This window comes from Ovis canadensis, chromosome 15, assembly GCF_042477335.2.
Source record: "Ovis canadensis isolate MfBH-ARS-UI-01 breed Bighorn chromosome 15, ARS-UI_OviCan_v2, whole genome shotgun sequence".
NCBI classification, from domain to species: Eukaryota; Metazoa; Chordata; class Mammalia; order Artiodactyla; family Bovidae; genus Ovis; species Ovis canadensis.
Window position 1 is genome coordinate 84,914,533 of NC_091259.1, and position 19,114 is coordinate 84,933,646.

General features: G+C 47.2%; 1 protein-coding gene and 1 long non-coding RNA gene across 2 annotated transcripts in view; both read left to right on the plus strand.

The window, feature by feature from the left end:
* The window catches only part of PTPRJ (protein tyrosine phosphatase receptor type J), a 174,884-nt gene extending 168,514 nt beyond the window's left edge, over nucleotides 1–6,370 (plus strand). The window contains exons 24-25 of the mRNA XM_069554147.1: nucleotides 943–1,078; nucleotides 2,775–6,370. Coding sequence (XP_069410248.1) covers nucleotides 943–1,078; nucleotides 2,775–2,933 — 295 coding nt within the window. The 3' untranslated portion in view covers nucleotides 2,934–6,370. The remainder of the gene's footprint in view (nucleotides 1–942; nucleotides 1,079–2,774) is intronic.
* Nucleotides 6,371–8,976: 2,606 nt separating this feature from the next.
* LOC138420723 (uncharacterized) lies at nucleotides 8,977–15,344 on the plus strand. Its single transcript, XR_011249295.1, has 3 exons — nucleotides 8,977–9,321; nucleotides 9,637–10,004; nucleotides 13,938–15,344. It is a non-coding gene; the product is annotated as an uncharacterized lncRNA (long non-coding RNA).
* Nucleotides 15,345–19,114: the final 3,770 nt, after the last annotated feature.

A 19,114-nucleotide genomic window follows, 5' to 3' on the forward strand; every position in this document is an offset into this window, starting at 1 on the left:
ATTTTGGTTTGCTATTTAATGGTGTTGAGATACATAATTCTAGTTCATTTTATTTACTTAAAAATATGTTTTCCACGTACAAAAACTGTCTGTAAATGAATGTATACAACCTGATAAGTTTGGAGATGAGTATACGTCCATGAAGCCATCACCACAATCTATTTGGCTGCCTGTTTTCATCAATAAAGTTTTATTGGAACACAGCCATGTCCCTTTGGTTACATAGTTTCTATGGTTACTTTCATGCCGCAGTGGCAGGACGAGTCTGCAAAGCTGATGATGTTTTACTTTCTGGTCCTTAAGAGAAAACTTTGCCACCCCCTCCTGCAGAACAACAATAGATTAGCTTTGGAGCTAAAGGAATTGATTCTGGGACAGAAGACAGGGGGACTTTGTTACCCTTTGAGAGTAACATTGAAATAGATGAAACTTGCCATCTTAGATACAGTGGCAACTTCGATGGGACTGAGATTAAAGACCTCTAACAAGGTGTTTTATTTGTGGCATCTGATTTGAAAGTAACTTTAGGACTTGGGTCCCAGTTCTAAGCTAGTACAGTCAGACTTGCTGAGGTTTTAATTAAGCCAGTGGCTAATGGTCCTGGCCTTGACCCTCAAAGCCTGATAGCTGGGGAGAGCAAGACACATGCGCAGATGGGGAAGTGGGAGTTTTACAGCAGAGGTAACCCATGCTCGGTGGTGCTAGTGGTTAAGAACCTGCCTTCCAATGCAGGAGGTACAGGAGACTCAGGTTCCATCCCTGGGTCAGGAAGATTCCCTGGAGGAGGGCATGGCAAGCCACTCCAGTATTCTTGCCTGGAGAATACCATGGACAGAGGAGCCTGGTGGGCTACAATCCACGGGATCACAAAGAGTCGGACACGACTGGAGTGACTTAGCACACTCAACCCGTGCTGACCTGCTCCTTTCCCCTTTTTTTCAGTGCTGGGGTGGGAAGGACGGGCACTTTCATTGCCATCGATCGTCTTATCTATCAGATAGAGAACGAGAGCACTGTGGACGTGTACGGCATTGTGTACGACCTTCGCATGCACAGGCCTTTAATGGTGCAAACAGAGGTGAGGCCCTTCCTGTTTGTGTTTTTTTTAAAATTAAAATTATTTATTTAAATTGGAGTATGATTACCTTACAGTGTAAGTTTCTGGTGTACGATAATGTGAATCAGCTCTATGTATTCCCTGAAGTGTTCCAGATAAACAGCATGCTCAAGGCGTGTTCTCAACAAGGGAATTGGGACATAGCCCTCCTCAAAGCTGTCAGGGTGAAGGCATCCTGACCAGGATAGAGCAGAATACTAATCTGGTGTCAGGCCGTCACCCTGAACCAGTTTAGAACTCTGGGAAGAGGTGCTGTGTTTCTGAGTCCAGCAGAGAATGTTCTAGAGGCCTCAGGTACATTGTGTGCTGTGGGGTGAGCAGGTGGCTGGGGTGGAAAGAGTGGAGTCGCCTCCTGTGTTGGTTGGTAGAGAGATCTTCTTTTTTCTGCGCTAATTATATGGAGTCATAGTTCTCCATCTTTTAGATTATGGGAAGCACAGAAATCTTATGCCTGTTTATAGATGTTCTCATCCCTTTTTAAAATATTTTGAAAATTGCATAAATTTGTTCATATCAAAACACTTAGTGCAGGATTATATAGAGGACATATTTCTCTTTTGCCTTTTCTTTTCCATTTCCGGGCCCTAGAGGTGGTTAGTGTTTACAGTCTGCATAGCCCCAGTACTTTGACCAGCTGATGTGAAAAGCTGACTCACTGGAAAAGACCCTGATGCTGGGAAAGATTGAAGGTGGGAGGAGAAGGGGATGACAGAGGATGAGAGGGTTGGATGGCGTCACTGACTCAATGGACATGAGTTTGAGCGAACTCTGGGAGATGGTGGAGAGAAGCCTGGGGTGTGGGGTCCATGGGGGTGCTAAGTGTCAGCATGACTTAGCAGCTGAACAGCAGCAACAATGTGTCTTTACAGGCTTCTTTATGCACATCTGTTAAAAAAAAACATGTATTGTGTACAGACATGGAGCGTATTTTATTTTTTTGAGAAGAATTGATGATTAGCTTTTGTTTTTTTGCCTTTTAGTGACTTGGTTATTTCATTTAGTATAATGTCCTCACGTTGTAGCATATTTCAAATGTTCCTTCCTAGAGCATGTTTGAAAAGCTGGAAACTATTTTATATGTAATGCTGTCCCATGATTTTTTTTTCCTCTTAAAGTTTGTGGCTGTCTTTCAGCAAACACCTCTTCTTTTTAATGGCTACCTACAGATTTTGATGTGCTTGTCTGAAGGGTGGGGATCCTGATCATAGCCCCAATCTCTACACCACCCACCCCCCCGAAGGGTAGGAGCCCCCAGCTCAACCGTGATCAGCCACCTTTATCTCACCCCTTTTGTTGAGAATCACAGTTTACTCCATATTCTTCACATCCTCTGTAGCAACTGTTGGGCATTTTGGTGACTGAATATGCACGTGCCTTAGCTCCTCCATGTATTGTCTTTGCCCTTCCTTAAGATTCTGGTACTTCTTGAGGAGCCGAGCTGTGTGTGGGGTGCACCCCTCTGGTTGATACTCATTAGTGACGAGAGCCTTGCTACCTCTAGTTTCAGATTTCCCCACTATGTAATTACTCCTTGACCACGTGAACTTGGAGTGTCCGCTTGCGGGGTGGTGAGTGGGGTTGGAGGGTGGGAATCTGAGAAAACCTTGGGTGCTAATCTTTGGTGCTCCCTTTTTTTCCCTCTTTCTTTTTCTAACAGGACCAGTATGTTTTCCTCAATCAGTGTGTTTTGGATATTATCAGATCCCAGAAGGACTCAAAAGTGGATCTTATCTACCAGAACACAACTGCGATGACAATCTATGAGAACCTTGCGCCCATAACCACGTTTGGAAAGACAAATGGTTACATCGCCTGATTCCAAAGGAAACCCTTTCTGGAGTTAACCAGACTGTCACACCCACAGCAGAGGAAAATGCCCCGATGTTGACATGTTTTTATATGTCTAATATCCTAATTCTTTGTTCTGTTTTGTTAGAACTAATTTGAGAGTGTGAAGCTGCACGTGTAAAGCATGACAGATGAGAGGCTGGGGCTATCAGGGGCTGTGGATGGCGGGTGAGCAAATCAACTACATTCCTGATTACCAATGGGATGAGTTCACTTTTTTTTTTTTTTTCTCTTGAGAATTACGGAATACCAGGAAAAGTGAGCTATGATTTTTTTTTTTCCTTTTACAAGACATTCTTTTTTAAAAAGACTATTTTCTATGATTCACACTCTAAAGCCAGGATTGTGTTGGGTTGAATATATTTTAAGTATCAGAGGTCTATTTTTACCTACTGTATCTTGGAATCTAGCTGATGGAAAATACATAATTGTGGATGATTATCACGTAGGGAGGGGTATGTGGTACCTCTTTTGCCTGTGTTTTCTATTTGAACATGTGCCTTTTCTGAATTATGCTTCCACAGGCAAAACTCAGTAGATATCTCTATTTTTATACTGAATCTCATAATTGGACTATGTGGAATATTTAAACAGTAGTTTAGTATTGGAGGTTCAGCCTTCTCAGTAACATTCCTGTTCTCATTTGATTAGAGAAGATCTCGCCTCCACCCCCCACTTCCCCGTTTCCTGCTTTGTGCTCTGTTCTTTCGTTCTTTTTCCCCAAAGGTGTTTCTGATGACCACATTTTCTGCCCACTGGTTGAGCAAGAGTGGAAACTAAATTATCATCTTGAAAATTTTGGGGGTGGGAGTTGGGTGAGCAGAGGAACCCTTCAGTGACACAGTAATCTTTTATTGTCCCTGTTTTATGCCCCCCCCCATTTCTGTATTTGGTAAGAAGGATTATTTAAAGGTGCAATATGTGACTTAGTGACTCATGATGCTCTAGGTTTTTAGTAACGTTTTACTCAGGTTGGCATTTTATGTGTCTCTGTGTGTCCGTGTGTGTGTGTGTGTGTTTCTAAACGTGTGGCAGTCTGTGAACACGTCCGTGTGAAAACGGTGTCAGATGAATCCCTTCTTAAAGTCTACTGGCTTTAGTCTGTATCTGCAGTGATACATACCCATATCTACTGTATATATATATATACTAAACTCTTAAAACAGTCATTCCTTGGAATTGAGGTGTAAAAAGTTTGAATTTGTATCAAAGATGTAATTATTATTTTTAAAACCTCTTTTTCACTATACTGCTGCTGTAATTACTTTGATTTTTTTTTAAATGTAGATTAATTTTTGTTTATTGTTATGTGGCTTTCAGGTGTGTATCCACCGAGAGTTTCCAAATCTATGTGGATTTATTTTATTGGTACATAATCTGTAAACTTCTCAAGGCATTAATTAACACAAAAGGATTTGTTTCTTGTTTTGTTTTGTTTTATTTTATATTGTGGCTCAGGTTCTATTCTGAAGATGTATTAAGTTTCTCCTCCAATAAGCAATGAAGTATTCAAGGTCTTAGGAAGGATCGGTCAAGTCCCCAAGTCCTGTGGCTGTTCCCACAGTGACAAATCCTGCTGTAAGTGTAGGACGAGGTGTCCTGTTGGAAATGGGAGTGGGGTCTGGCTCTGAGCGCCCCGGTCACCCTGGGCCGCGGGAGCCCGGCTCCTGGCCCTGCGCCCCGGCTTGCTGGCACTTTGAGCACTGATGGGGCGCTCCGGAGGGGGACCACAGCGTCCGGAGAGCCCTTGGGTCAGTGCCGGGCTCGAGGGCCACACGTCTTTTGTCTCCCTTTCCCTCTGAGGTACTGCAAGGAAGAGAGGAGAGGGGAGATGGTGTTGTGTTTTGGGAGAACCTTCCTTCCCAAGTGGAAATTGCACTTTTGGCTCTGTCCTTTGCTCTCTCTGTGGTGGAAAGCAGTTCATTCCGTGTCAGGCCCTTTGAGGAGCGGGCTGGCCAGGCGGGACCCGGTCCTCTCTGTTCCTGTATCAGGGAAGCCCCGCCATCCTGGGCTGCTGAGTAAAGCTGGGTTTGGGGGATGGCTTCCAAGTCTTTCGCGCGGGTCCGCCCCTCCGCGCCGATCTTGGAGAGCTCCCTAACTTCTTCAGGGCTCGCGGTCCAGGCGGCAGTTCCGGGGTCCCACCCCTTCCCACTCCAGTTTGCCAGGAAGCCACGCTGGTGGGTGCCGAGGTATCGTCAGGACCCACATAGGCATGCACCCTGCCCACGTCACTGCTGCTGCCCTGGAGAGGTCGGGGGGAAGGACTTGACTCCAGAAATTCCTTTAAAAGATGAAACAACAATAATCAGAAACATATGGGGGTAAAAAATGCAAAGATCAGAAACCCTCCTCCCTTCCGCCTGGGATGAGCTTGGGAAATGGGCCGTAGCCCGGTCAGCCTGCCTCAGACGTCACCCCCGGTCCCGGGAGGAAGCCTTGCGGTGGCCAGGTCTGGCTTCCAAATGGGCAGGTCACACGAAGGTCATTCACGATGCTTCTGCGCATCCTGAAGAGGCCTGGCGACGGGCCAGGGGGCGGAGGGGGGGTGGTGGTGAGGGTATTTATAGCACAGTGATTGAAAAGGGAAGATTAAGGTGTAAATATAGAGGACAGGCGGGCTGAGGGCTGGTCACAGAAGAGAGAAGGTTCTTTTGAGCTCCTGCCCCAAACCGTCCCAGGAGCGATGAGCTAAAATCTGAGTCCAGTGGAGTCACGGGGATGGCGTGATAACCCCTGCTTAGTATTTGACAAGTTTAGAAGTACGCCAGCCAGCGTGGGTTGAGCTGGTTTGAGGGATTTGGGCCTCTAAAATCTTCTTCCAAGAGCAAGGACGTTTGTGTCTGCAGAGTTAAATCTAGCGGTGGTTGGCAGCAGTGTGAAATGAGATGCAGGTCGGTTCCCTGTGGCCACGTGACAACCACCAGCTAGATTTTGGCATACTTGACCACTGGACATGGGCATCACAGAGTCGGAGGCTCCCGGGGCTTGGAGCTGATTCACGTTTGCTTTTCATCTGGGGGCGGAAAAGCCTGGTTTCCTTTTGAAATGCGTGATTGCACTTGCTGAGCTAAACAAGCCTTGGTGACTGACGTTGATTTGCCTCCAAAGTCCAAGTTCTGAATTTTCAGAGTCTGTGTAGCAGTCGAGTATTCAATATACTGTAGCTTTTTATCCCCTCGGGGGCACCTGTGAATAGGATGTGTTGATGTGGACTCTAAAACTGTAATTTTCTTGTAACTATTTTGGAATGATGCATATTTCTAATGTTTGTTATACTTGTACAGAGTATTGCTGTTGGTTGCTTTTTTCCCCCCTCTTTGGTTTGTTTTTTAAGGAAAAACATGGCCTGAAAAAAATTTTTTTAAAAAGACTTATAAATACCAAATATAAAAAATTGTCAACACATTATGCCTCTGTTTGCTTGTCTTTCTGCCTCCTTACTTTACATCCACCTCATATCATTTACCGAGCACTTTATTGGCCTCTGTTCAGCTGGGGGATCCTTAACAAAAGCATGTTTCCCTTGGGATTTTTCCACATTGTTTTGGGGTGCTAGGGGCTGCTGTAACAAAGTACAGCACGCTGAGGGGCTTACACATTAAAAAAAGGATCATCTTCCAGTCCTGGAGGCTAGACGTCCGAGACTGAGGTGTCGGCAGGTTGGTTTCCTCTGAGGCCACTCTGGCTGGGGGACGACCATCTTCCCCCCATGTGTTCTAATCTCCTCTTCTTACAAGGACACCAGGCACTGGGGATCACAGCCCATGCTAATGACCTCAGATGACCTGAGTTACCTCTGGAGACTCTTATCTCCAAATAGAGTTGCACTGGGAGGCACTGGAGGTTAGGACTTTAGCATATAAACTTTGGGGGCACATAAGTCAGCACAAAGGGCTTCCCTGGTGGCTCAGTGATAAAGAATCCCCCTGCAATGCAGGAGATGTGGGTTCAGTCCCTGGGTCGGGAAGATCCCCTGGAGGAGGAAATGGCAACACACTCCTGTATTCTTGCCTGGGAAACCCCATGGAGAGAGGAGTCTGGTGGGCTACAGTCCATGGGGTCACAAAAGAGTTGGACCACGACTTAGTAACTAAGCAACAACAGCAGCAACAGCAAAAGTCAGCCCAGAACACACACAGACGGTGATTAAGTGGGGGCCTGGAGGAGTGAGCGGGCCCCTAAAGCGTGGTGGCATATTCCCAGAGGGCGGGAGGCAGGGGTCTGCAGGTGGACAGACACCCACTTGGGGGCAGCTCACATGCCTTAGGCAAGCCTCCAGGATCTTTAGAGGCTCTCTGGTTGAGAGATTTGGGGAATCTCAAAATTTCCCGGGGGACGGTAGCAGTTTGGGTTTTTTTTCTTTCATCTCACTCCCTTATGCCTTGATGCAAACTCTTAAGTAGACTGAGATGATTTTCAGATGCCTCTTGCTCCTCTTTCCTGAAATAAATCAGTCCATTCACTAGTGATGTGTTGAACACATACTGTCCACCAGCAACTATACCTTGGTGGCTGAAGGCTCAACTATGAACAAAAGAGAAATCTCTGCCCTCGTGGAAAGTGAAAGTCACTCAGTCATGTCCGGACTCTTTGCAACCCTGTGGGTGTACAGTTCATGGAATTCTCCAGGCCAGAATACTGGAGTGGGTAGCCATTCCCTTCTCCAAGGGATCTTCCCAACCCAGGGATCGAGCCCAGGTCTCCAGCACTGCAAGCAGATTCTTTGCCAGTAAAGTGAGAGGAGGTGGGCAAACGTATGTAAATTAAATCCTTAGTATGTTAGAATCTCGCAGAGGATGAGCATGTGGAGAAAAATAGTGTCTCACACCTGGAAGCACGAGCTCATTTTCACTAAGGCAGTGCAGTCACAGTGTGTCACGGAGAAAGTGTCGCTACCCGCTCATCACTCAACCCCTGCTTCAAGCCTGTCAGGAAGATAAAGGTGAACACCGCACAAGTCCTGCCTGGAAGAAGTGGACAGTCCAGAGGGCCAGGGGCATGAGCGATGCAAATGCGAAATGAACCCGAAAAATACCAGAAGCGATTTAAAGGAGCAGGGGACAGAAATCCCAGGAGCGTAAGAGAGGGGATGGCAGGTGAGCTGAATCCTGAGCAGGATTTTAGGAGGAGGACACACACGGGGAGGCAGAGGGTGAATGTGCCCGCGTGGAGGCTGGTGAGACGTGAGCTTGCAGGGAGGGTGGGGTAAGGTCAGCTGACGTGCTGGCTGATGACCCTGGCAGGGAAGAACCCTGGGATTGTCAGCCTGGTTGATGAAAATGGCCTCACCTTTAAGATGCTGACCAGTCCTGTGTGTGTGTATGTACTGTGTATACACATAAATAAGTTAACTTACTGAGACATATGGGCTTCCCAGGTGGCTCAGACGGTAAAGAATCTGCCCGCAGTATGTGGGACACCTGGGTTCGATCCCTGGGTCGAGAAGATCCCCTGGAGAAGGGAATGGCAACCCATTCCAGTATTCTTGCCTGGAGAATCCCATGGATGGAGGAGTCTGGCAGGCTTCAGCCCAGGTTGCAAAGGATCGGGCTCGACTAAACGACTAACACACACACACACACACACACACATTTTGTCCTCACTATTTTCTTTGCACGGAAAGCGCATGGTGATCACAGAGGCAAGTAACCGCAGTAGGACGGAAGCAGGGGCCACACCAGACTCTTGGCTGGCTGGTGGGAGTGAATGGTGTGCTTTCCCGCACAGAACAGACCACGCTGGAGCACATTCGCCCGGAGCCTCCAGGCCCCACGAGGTCCTCCGTGGTCATTGCCATTGGCAGAGCAGGCAGGGGTCCTAGCAGACCTTTCGTTTGCTTTGCTGATCGCCTCCCCTCAATCCTTTGCTCTTTTCCCACTTCCCTTTCTCTATTTCTCATCCTCCTCGCCTGTGCCAGCCATCTGGAGACAACAGCTAAATGCTGGCCTTCTTGCCAAGTCAAAATAATACTGACAGTTCCAGCACATTCCTGAGTTGTTTGTTTGAAATACTGGGTGAAATCAGGTCAGTTTTCCAGGCATGGATTCCTGTAGTATGTCCAGGTCTGCCCGAAGTCTGTTGCTGTAATTACTTTTCTGATTAGGCAGAGAGCACAGATCTGGAGCATATGACAATGTAATTGTTCCAGATGTGATTACTAGCCTCAATGAGAATAGAAAATCTTTTGCTTTTAAAAAGAGGCTTCCAGATGTACGGTGGTAAGAAGGACGTTGTGGGTCCAAAGTTCAGAGGCCTGATCACAGAGTTCCCTGTGCTACATGGGAGATCCTTGTTGGTTATCCGTTTTCAATGTAGCAGTGTGTACTCGTCAGGGGGACTTCCAAACTGACTCAGTGGTAAGGAATCTGCCTGCCAGTCTATGAGACACAAGAGACGAGGGTTTGATCCCTGGGTCAGGATGATGCCCTGGAGCAGGAAATGGCAACCCACTCCAGTATTCTTGTCTGGAAAATCCCATGGACAGAGGAGCCTGGGGGGCTATGTATATATAGTCCATGGGGTTGCAAAGAGACATGACTGAACACACACACCCACCCACTCTCTCTCTCTCTCTCTCACACACACACACACGTAAATACCAAACTCCCTAACTATCCCTTGTCTGAAATGCTTACTCTCTGGTAACCATCAGTTTCTTTTCTTAAAAAAAGATGGGAAGCAGTAGGTGGCAGAGAGCTGAAGTTTGCCTGGGGAGTTTGGAGAGCAACATCTGTGGCTTGTTGAGTCCACAGCCTCGAGGGCCCGAGTGGACGTGGGCCAGGGTGGGCGTCTTCTTGTTAAATCTGAAGCCGTCTAGAGACTCAGTTTCTTCAGAGGGCATTGTCCTGCCTGTATTTTGAATCCATCCACATGTCTTGAATGGTCCCCTGACCATTACCCCTTCAACTGGGAAGCTTCCAGGGCCTACCTTCATGCCCCAGCAGAGAGGGGCCTTGAGGGTTAGTTCAGAAAGAAGACGGAGGAGTGTGGTGACGTGCCGAGACACTCAGCGTGTTGCCTAGGACATCTGAAACACCAGGTAGGTGCAGCTGTTTTTTTAATCAACTTAAAAATTTGTTTTGATGAAGTATTGTGGGCTGGCAGTGGGCCCTTGCTATGTACCTTTATGGGGAAAAAAAAAAGGCATGATCACTGCCCTTGTGGAATTTAAGGGCCTACAGACAGGCAGGAAGTGAAGAAGGAATTGAAAACATATCTGTTGATCCCTTCCGGCTGGAATGAGAGAGCTAGCCCCGAGGGAGTGGGCAGGGGGGCAGCCTGGGACAAACTGTGGCAGGAGTAGGTCTGGCATTTGAAGAGCAGTGTGGTCTTTGCGGCCTTGCTGGTAAAGGAGCTAAGGCATGATATGAAACCAGAGGGGTAGTCAGGGCCATCGAGGGGAGCTCCGTGAGCCGAGGTCTGGAGAGGGGAAGGTAGTCTGTGAGCCCTGGGAGGCCATCAGAGTTTCCAGAGCAGAGAGTCCTGACACGCTGGTCCCTGCATGGAGCTCGGGCTGCCGGGAGCCTGGAAGCAGGGAAGCCTGTTAGAGCCTCTGGTTTAGCAATGGTTTTGGAAACAGATGAATCTATAGCCCGTGAGGCCTTCCCTTGTGGCTCCGACGGTAAAGAATCCACCTGCAGTGAGGCAGACGTGGGTTCGATCCCTGGGTTGGGAAGATCCCCTGGAGAAGGGAATGGCTGCCCACTCCAGGATTCTTGCCTGGAGAACCCCAGGGACGGAGGAGCCTGGTGGCCTACAGTCCACGTGGTTGCAATAGAGTCGGTTATGACTTTCACTTTGACTTCACAGCCCTTGAGGAGGAACTAAATGTTCTTGACTTTAAAGGCTAAACTGCTAACCTTTTGTCCGTTTGGCTGCTTCTCTTCTGCGTCCTCTCACTTCTCTGATTAAATGTACCCTGTTTCTGGCTGTGTTGGGTCTTACTGCTGCGTGGAGGCTTTCTCTAGTTGCGGTGATCTGGGGCCGCTCTCCTGTGGTGGAGCGTGGGCCCCCGGGTGTAGGGGCTTCACTGGTTGGAGCCCCCAGGCTCTGTGGTTGTGGCGTCTGGGTTTAGTTGCTCCATGGCGTGTGGGATCTTCCCAGACCAGGGGCTGAACAGGAATCCCCTGCCTTGGCAGGAGGATTCTTAACCACTGGACCACCGTGGAAGTCCCCAGGTTTATTCTTCGGCTAAAATTTTTCTGCAGACAAGAGGCAGGCAGAAGACACGGTGGGGAGGGTGGGGGAGGTCTGTCCTGGGAAGGGCCCAGAGGATCCGGCTCGGTTACAACGGGAAATAAAAATCAAGTGATCGCCAGGGCTCTTATAACGTGTAAAGCTGAAGTGAGAAAAGCAGTTTATAGAACTATAAGAAAATAATTCCAGGAAGCAGTTAGGTAAGCACATAAGAAGACAAGAAAGATAACACCACAGTGAAGTAATGGTGGGGTTATAATTAAAAAAAAAAAGTATTTATTTTTGGCTGTGCTGGTCTTCGTTGCGCTGACTCTTCTCTAGGTGCGGTGAGCGGGGCCTGCTCTTTAGCTGCAGGGAGCAGGCTTCTCATCTCAGCGGCCTCTCCTGGTGCAGAGCCCAGGCTGTCGGGCCAGGGGGCTCAGTGTTGAGGTTCCCAGGCTCTAGAGCACAGGCTCTGTAGTTGGGACACATGGTCTTAGTTGCTCTGTGGCCTGTGGGATCTTCCCAGACCAGGGATCGAACCCATGTCATATGCATTGGTGGGCGGATTCTGTACCACTGAGCCTCCAGGGAAGCTCCCAATGGTGGGGGGTTATGAGTGGCTTTTATTTTTACTTTCCTAAATTTTATAATTTTCCCCAGAGTATGGAGTTCTTGTTGAGACTAATTTAAAACTTTAGCATTTTTCTTCTTGACTCAGAAAAGTAAGCTATAACATATTTCAAGATATATTTGTCCAAATTTACCAAGTTCTTCAAAATGAGTGTGAATCCAAGGCTTTTTTGAGTACCTCCAGTTGCAAGGAGTTTGTTAAAAAGTGAAAGTTAAATTTACGGTATTAGATTCTGAGCTGTTAAGCTGGAGGGAACGGGGCCCACGTTCTTGCTCCTGGTTGAGTGTGTGTCTCCCAAGGTGGAGGGCCTGGTGGGCCCCTGGGGGGCTGGGGGAGGAGATGGGGGGAAAGGAGGATGAGCCCTGCTCCTCAAAGTTCTTACAGCTCTCCCACCCCATCTGGGGTTCCACAGCTCCCTTCCTAGATGGTCCCTGTGTCCTCGGAAGAAAAACAGGAGGGCCTAGGCGTTACCCTGTAAATGATGTGTGTGCTCAGTCATCGTGTTCAACTCTTTGCCGCTCTGTCCACGCAATTGCTATTTCCTACACCAGGGGATCTTCCCGACTTAGGGATTTCCCAGCATCTGTAGACACAGCCTGACTTACTTTCTTGCAGGCAGGTGAGGCCCGGCAGCGATTTTGCATATCGCCACTAGATGGCGCCAAAGGACTGAGCTGAGAAGGCAATTCAGGTAGTCAGCCGGCAACGGAGGAAAACAGGTTTGCAAAAAAGGAAGTCACAGAGCTGGCTGGCTTTGAAGTGAGCACGCGTCATATTGTCCCCGAGGGTGTACAAGCAACTACCACCTTGGTGGGAGGTAGGGGTGGAGGTGGAGGAGCTGGAGTCAGGGCAGGAATTTCTGGCGCTCAGTAGCAGCCACCCCTCTACTGGGAGCGTGGACAGGGCCCGAGGTGTAGGAGCAGAAACCCTGAGGATCAGGTCTGAGCTGGTCCATGGATCCCTTCCAGGCGAGCGCGCATTCCTCAGCCGCAGCACTTCTTCCTAGTCGAGAACAGAACCAGGAGCAAGAGCGGCTGCAGTGGCCTCCCTGTGTGGGTGGGGTGCGTACTGGGGCAGCACTGAGGACCCAGTCAGAGCCCCAGGCAGTTTTCAGCCTCTTTCTCTGCGCTCTTCCCAGGAATAAGCAAGCATACGTGTACAATCTTCACAAGTGAAGTCACGCTCTTCACAAGTGGAGTCTTGGTTACCTCTAGACCTCCTGTATGTCTCTGGTTTTAGAACCAGCTAAGGGGACTCTTGTAACCGGGAAGAGCAAAACCCAGCTCCACGTTGGATCTGTTTCTTTGACTTTAACCTCTGCTTCTCATTGCTTTCGTTATTATAATCGGTAACAGGATGTTGTCTATAGCTGTGGCACCCCACTCTAGTACTCTTGCCTGGAAAATCCCATAGACGGAGGAGCCTGGAAGGCTGCAATCCATGGGGTCGTGAAGAGTCGGACATGACTGAGCGACTTCCCTTTCACTTTTCACTTTCAGGCATTGGAGAAGGAAATGGCAACCCACTGCAGTGTTCTTGCCTGGAGAATCCCAGGGATGGGGGAGCCTGGTGGGCTGCCGTCTATGGCGTCACACAGAGTCGGACACGACTGAAGTGACTTAACAGCAGCAGCAGCAGTTCAGTCGCTCAGTTGTGTCTGACTCTTTGCGACCCCATGGACTGCAGCACACCAGACCTCCCTGTCCATCACCAACTCCCAGAGCTTGCTCAAACTCATGTCCACTGAGTCGGTGATGCCATCCAACCATCTCGTCCTCTGTTGTCCCCTTCTCCTCCTGCCTTCAATCTTTCCCAGCATCAGGGTCTTTTCCAGTGAGTCAGTTCTTTGCATCAGGTGGCCAAAGGATTGGAGTTTCAGCTTCAGCATCAGTCCTTCCAAAGAATACTCAGGACTGATTTCCTTTAGGATGGACTGGTCTATAGCTGTAAGCGTATATAATGGCCTGCCTCTGGGAACCTGCCCCTCTGTCAGAATGTCAAACTAAAGTGCCTTTGTTCAACTCTCAGGGAGACCTTCTGACCCTGCCCACTTGCGAATGGCGGCAGGGAAGAGGAAATTAATATCTTCCACCCCTGCACTACCTCATGCTGGCCAAGCCAAGAGATGTTTTGCAAGACTGATTCTCTGTTTGGGCTTCCCAGGTGGCGCTAATGGTAAAGAACCTGCCTGCCAATGGAGGAGATATAAAGAATTGCAGTTTCAATCCCTGGGCCAGGAAGACCCCCTGGAGAACGAAATGGCAACCCACTCCAGTGTTCTTGCTTGGACAAGCCCTTGGATAGAGGAGCCTGGTGGGCTACAGTCCATGGGGTGGCAAAGAGTTTTTTAGTGACTAAACAGCAACAATGGCCTTTTCACTTCCTGCCCTCCTCCTCCCCTTTCTGTTCTATAAAAGAAACTGGCCTCCAGACCCCAGAAGATGTGCTCTACGGCACTAGCCTGCCATCAGACACCAGGCCTCAACACCTCCTCTCTTGATTACTGGCCTGTCCTGCAGCCAGCAGACTGAGCTTCGACTTGGAAACAGTCTTCCCAGTGTCAGACCCTGGGGGGTGGCACCCAGTAGAAATAGTAACAGACATTATTTTCTTGGGCTCCACAGTCACTGTGGACAGTGGCTGCAAGCCATGAAATTAAAGACACTTGTTCCTTGGAAGGAAAGCTGTGACAAACCTAGACTGTGTATTAAAAAACAGAGACATTACTTTGCTGACAAAGGTCCATAAAATCAAGCTGTGGTCTTTCTAGGAGTCATGTACAGATGTGAGCGTTGGACTATAAAGAAGGCTGAGTGCTGAAGAATTGATGCTTTTGAACTGTGGGGCTGCAGAAGCCTTTTGAGAGTCCCTTGGACTGCAAGGAGATCAAACAAGTCAATCCTAAAGGAAATCTACTCTGACTGTTCATTGGAAGGACTGATGCTGAGGCCGAAGTTCCAATGCTTTGGCCACCTGATGCAAAGAGCTGATTCATTGGAAAAGACCCTGATACTGGGAAAGCCTGAGGACAGGAGGAGAAGGGGACGACAGAGGATGAGATGGTTGGATGGCATCACTGACTTTGATGAGTCAGAGTTTGAGCAAACTCTGGGAAATTGTGAAGGACAGGGAAGCCTGGTGTGCTGCAGCTCATGGGGTCTCAAAGAGTTGGAGACAACTTAGCAACTGAACAACAACTGCTTCACTCCAGGAGGATCCACGAAAATATGATAGCCCCTCCTCTTCTGTGCATGCTCCGCTAAGGCATGGTTCTGAGCTGATCACTTCATCTCATCCCCAATTCATTATCAACCTCTCTTTACAGTCTTGTAATTATTGTTAATATTCCCTTGTGAAATCTGTGACAAGGCTGGTTGAAAATGTCATTTTGATAATCAAAGAAGAGATTTGGTGAAAGGAAGATACAGTTTAGCTGTTTATTTTCTAGCATCTTTTGGTCTTTATCTTTCAATGATGACCAAAGTTAGATTTCATCAATCTGTGGTTTGTCAAGGGACATAATTTAAAAACAAATAAAAGTTATTGATGATGATGATAAAAAAAAGAAAAGGAACTCAGAAGTTGATGTTCTGAGAAGAGACAGTCTCCATCATTATGTGAGAGAGAGAGGACTTCTGCTATTAAGGCAGAGGTGGCCTTGAGCCATTAGTTGGGTAAATAAATGATGTGATTTAATTTGTGAAATGAAAAATGGTGAAATAGATTGAATGGTGAGATTTCACCAGATGCTGAAATAGATTGAATGAGTTAGCTAAACTAACTGGTTTTATAAGGAATAACTCCCAGATCTCAGTGGTTTGATGCCTATGTCGCAGTTTAATGTGGCTGGCACTGTTCAAGGACGTAGACTGGTACAGGCCTCCCAGCTTTAACCCAAGCTTGTCGAGGTCATGCAGGGGTCACCATGCAGCTGGCGGATGAGCAAGAGAACTCAGGAGTCAGGAGGGAGGTTTCCTTGGGCCAGGTTTGTGAGTGACGTGTACCACTTCATCAACCTTCCATCGCTGGGAAACAGCATCTGACCGGGTACCCTGGAAAAGGAGAGCCGTGGGTTCTGGTGACCATGTGCATCCTGTGCCACCGATGTCAGACCAGTGGGTACAGTGCTCAGCACAGTGCCTGGCACCTTGCAGGGATTCCACAAGTGGTGGTCTCCTCCTCCCTTCCAGAGCCACCTGTCTGGGGAAGAAGTAGATGGGAAAGAAACGGCTTCTGTTCTGTGTTGGTATGGCAACCCAGCTGCTTCTAAAATGTATGGTTCGTGGACCTGACGGACTGGGAGATGCTGTGTCCTGGTGGAGGTCCACAGCACGCTTACAGGTGTCGGGGAGTGTGAGCTCATTAGTGACTTGCACATTCAGTGGGGATGTGCTCTTGAAGCTTCCAACCATGCCTTTAATTACTTACCTGAAGCTCCTGGGGATCTCAAGGCGGCAAAGAAACTTCTTCGTTTTGAAGAGCCCCCAAGGGATGGCTTTAATTTGCTCCTTCGCAAACTTTTCCTAACTCTTTGCCTCAGCTCCTGAGGGCGTAATTAATTGCCTGAAGTTGTCATCATGCCAGAAAACCCGAGTGTGGCCTCCAGAAAGTGGAGGAGTAACTGATCACTGTAGTCACAGAACAGAAAACTAATTGGCTCTTTTTCTTCCCTTGATGATCCTTGTAGCAGCAGATAACTTTTTCTATTAAATGCGAAGAGGCTAACATCTGAGTTGTGGAGTGTTAGTGGAAACTGCTGAGAAATATATGGATTTGATCAACAATTTTCTTTTTTACATTTACATTGTATTACACATACGTTTTCTCAACTTTTAAAAAAGTTTTGTAATACATTTCGGAGCTCTTTCAATATCAGTGTATGTAGATATGCTTACCTGTATTAGGCCTAGTTGCCATAGCAAAATATCAGCTGGGGTGGCTTAAGTAATGGGAATGTATTCTGGAGACCAGTAGCCCAAGATCAAGGTGCTGGTGGACTTGGTCCCTTGGTAAGGACATGCTTCCTGGCTTGCAGAGTCTCCCAGCTGTGTCCTGACATGGCAGAGAGAGAGAGAGAGAACGGGTTCTTCTGCTAATTCCATCATCAAGGTTCCACCCCTATTGCCTCCTTTAACTCTAATTACTTCCCAAAGACTCCATCTCAAATACCATCACAATAAGGGTTAGAACTTCAACACATTTGGCAGACACAATTAGTCCATGGGCTTCCCTCATAGCTCAGATGGTAAAGAATCTTCTTGCAATGCAGGAGACCTGGGTTCAATCCCTGGGTTGGGAAGATCCCTTTAAGAAGGAAATGGCAACCTACTCTAGTATTCTTGCCTAGAGAATCCCATGGACAGAGGAGCCTGGTGGGCTACAGAGCCAGACGCGACTGAGCGACGAAAGCACCACCACCAGTTAGTCCATAGCACTGTTCTTTATTTTCTATTTTTTATTTTATTTATTTATTTTAATTGGAGGCTAATTACTTTACAATATTGTATTGGTTTTGTCGCACATCAACATAAATCTGCCACGGGTATACACGTGTTCCCCATCCTGAGCCCCCTCCCACCTCCCTCCCCGTACCATCCCTCTGTTTTTATTTTATTTTTAATTTCAGCTTTGCTGAGGGATTGACAAATGAAATCATGAGGAAATTAAAGTATCTGTGGTAGTGATTTGATATATCTATATACACACATACATTGTGAAAGGACTCCCCTGTCTCGTCATGGCACATCCATCACTCTGCAAACTCACAAATTTATCTTTTATGGTGAGAATATCTAAGGTTTACTCTTTTAGTGAATTTTGGTTATACAGTATGGTGTTGTCAACTTTAGTCATCATGCTGTACATTAAATCCTCTGACCTTGTTCATCCTGTAGCTGAAAGTTCGTACCCTTTCACCAACTTTCCCTATTTCCCCCACCCTCCAGTGCCTAGAAACTACTTTTCTACTCTCTATTTCTGAGTTTGACCTTTTATTTTAGACTCCGCGTATTAACCTCTTTATTACTATCATGATGTGCTTTTTCTCTTGTTATGCTCTTTTTTAAACAATCTGTTTATTTATTTGGCTGCGACAGGCCGTAGTTGCAGCCTGTGGGGTCGCTCAGCAGTTGCGGTGTGTGGGCTTAGTTGCTCGGGGGCATGTGGGATCTTAGGTCCTTGACCAGGGATCGAACCTGAGTCCCTTGCTTCAGAAGGCAGATTCTTAACCACTGGGCCACCAGGGAAGTCCCTCTTATTATATTCTTTGATGAAAAGTCTATTTTTTTCTCATATAAGAGCAGCAACTCCTGCTCCCTTTTGGTTTCTATTTGCATGGAATATCCTTCTTCATTACTTCACTTTCTGTTTATGCCTTCAAGTTGAAGGGGTTATAGGCAGCGTATAGTTGGATCTTATCTTTTTAATTCACAAGACACTCTGTGTCTTTTGATTGGAGAATTTGTTCATTCACATTTAAAGTAATTGTTTATTGATATGGACTTACTTGGAGAAGGCAATGGCACCCCACTCCAGTACTCTTGCCTGGAAAATCCCATGGAGGGAGGAGCCTGGTAGGCTGCAGTCCATGGGGTCGTGAAGAGTCGGACACGACTGAGCAACTTCACTTTCACTTTTCACTTTCATGCATTGGAGAAGGAAATGGCAACCCACTCCAGTATTCTTGCCTGGAGAATCCCAGGGACGGGGGAGCCTGGTGGGCTGCCGTCTATGGGGTCGCACAGAGTCAGACACGACTGAAGCGACTTAGCAGCAGCAGCATGGACTTACTATTGCCATTTTAATTTAATTGTTTTCCAGCTTTTTTATAATTCCTTTGTATCTTTCTTCCTCTTGGTCTCTTCCTTTGTGATTTGATGATTTTCTGTAGTAGTATGCCTAGATTCCTTTCTTTTTTTATCTTTTGGGCATCTACTCGGAGAAGGCAATGGCGACCCACTCCAGTACTCTTGCCTGGAAAATCCCATGGATGGAGGAGCCTGGTAGGCTGCAGTCCATGGGGTCGTTGAGTCAGACACGACTGAGCAACTTCACTTTCACTTTTCACTTTCACACACTGGAGAAGGAAATGGCAACCCACTATGGCTTTTTTTTTTGTGTTTACCTTGAGGCTTACATGAAACATATTTATAATAGCCTCTTTTAAGCTGATGACAACTTAAGTTCAAATGCATACTAAAGCTCCACATTTTTACTACCCCAAACGTTTATGTCTTTGATGTCACAATTTATGTCTTCTTACTATGTGTGTCTGTTAACAAACTATTGTAGTTACAGTTATTTTTATGCTTTAAATGTTTAGCCATAAAACTAGAGCTTTA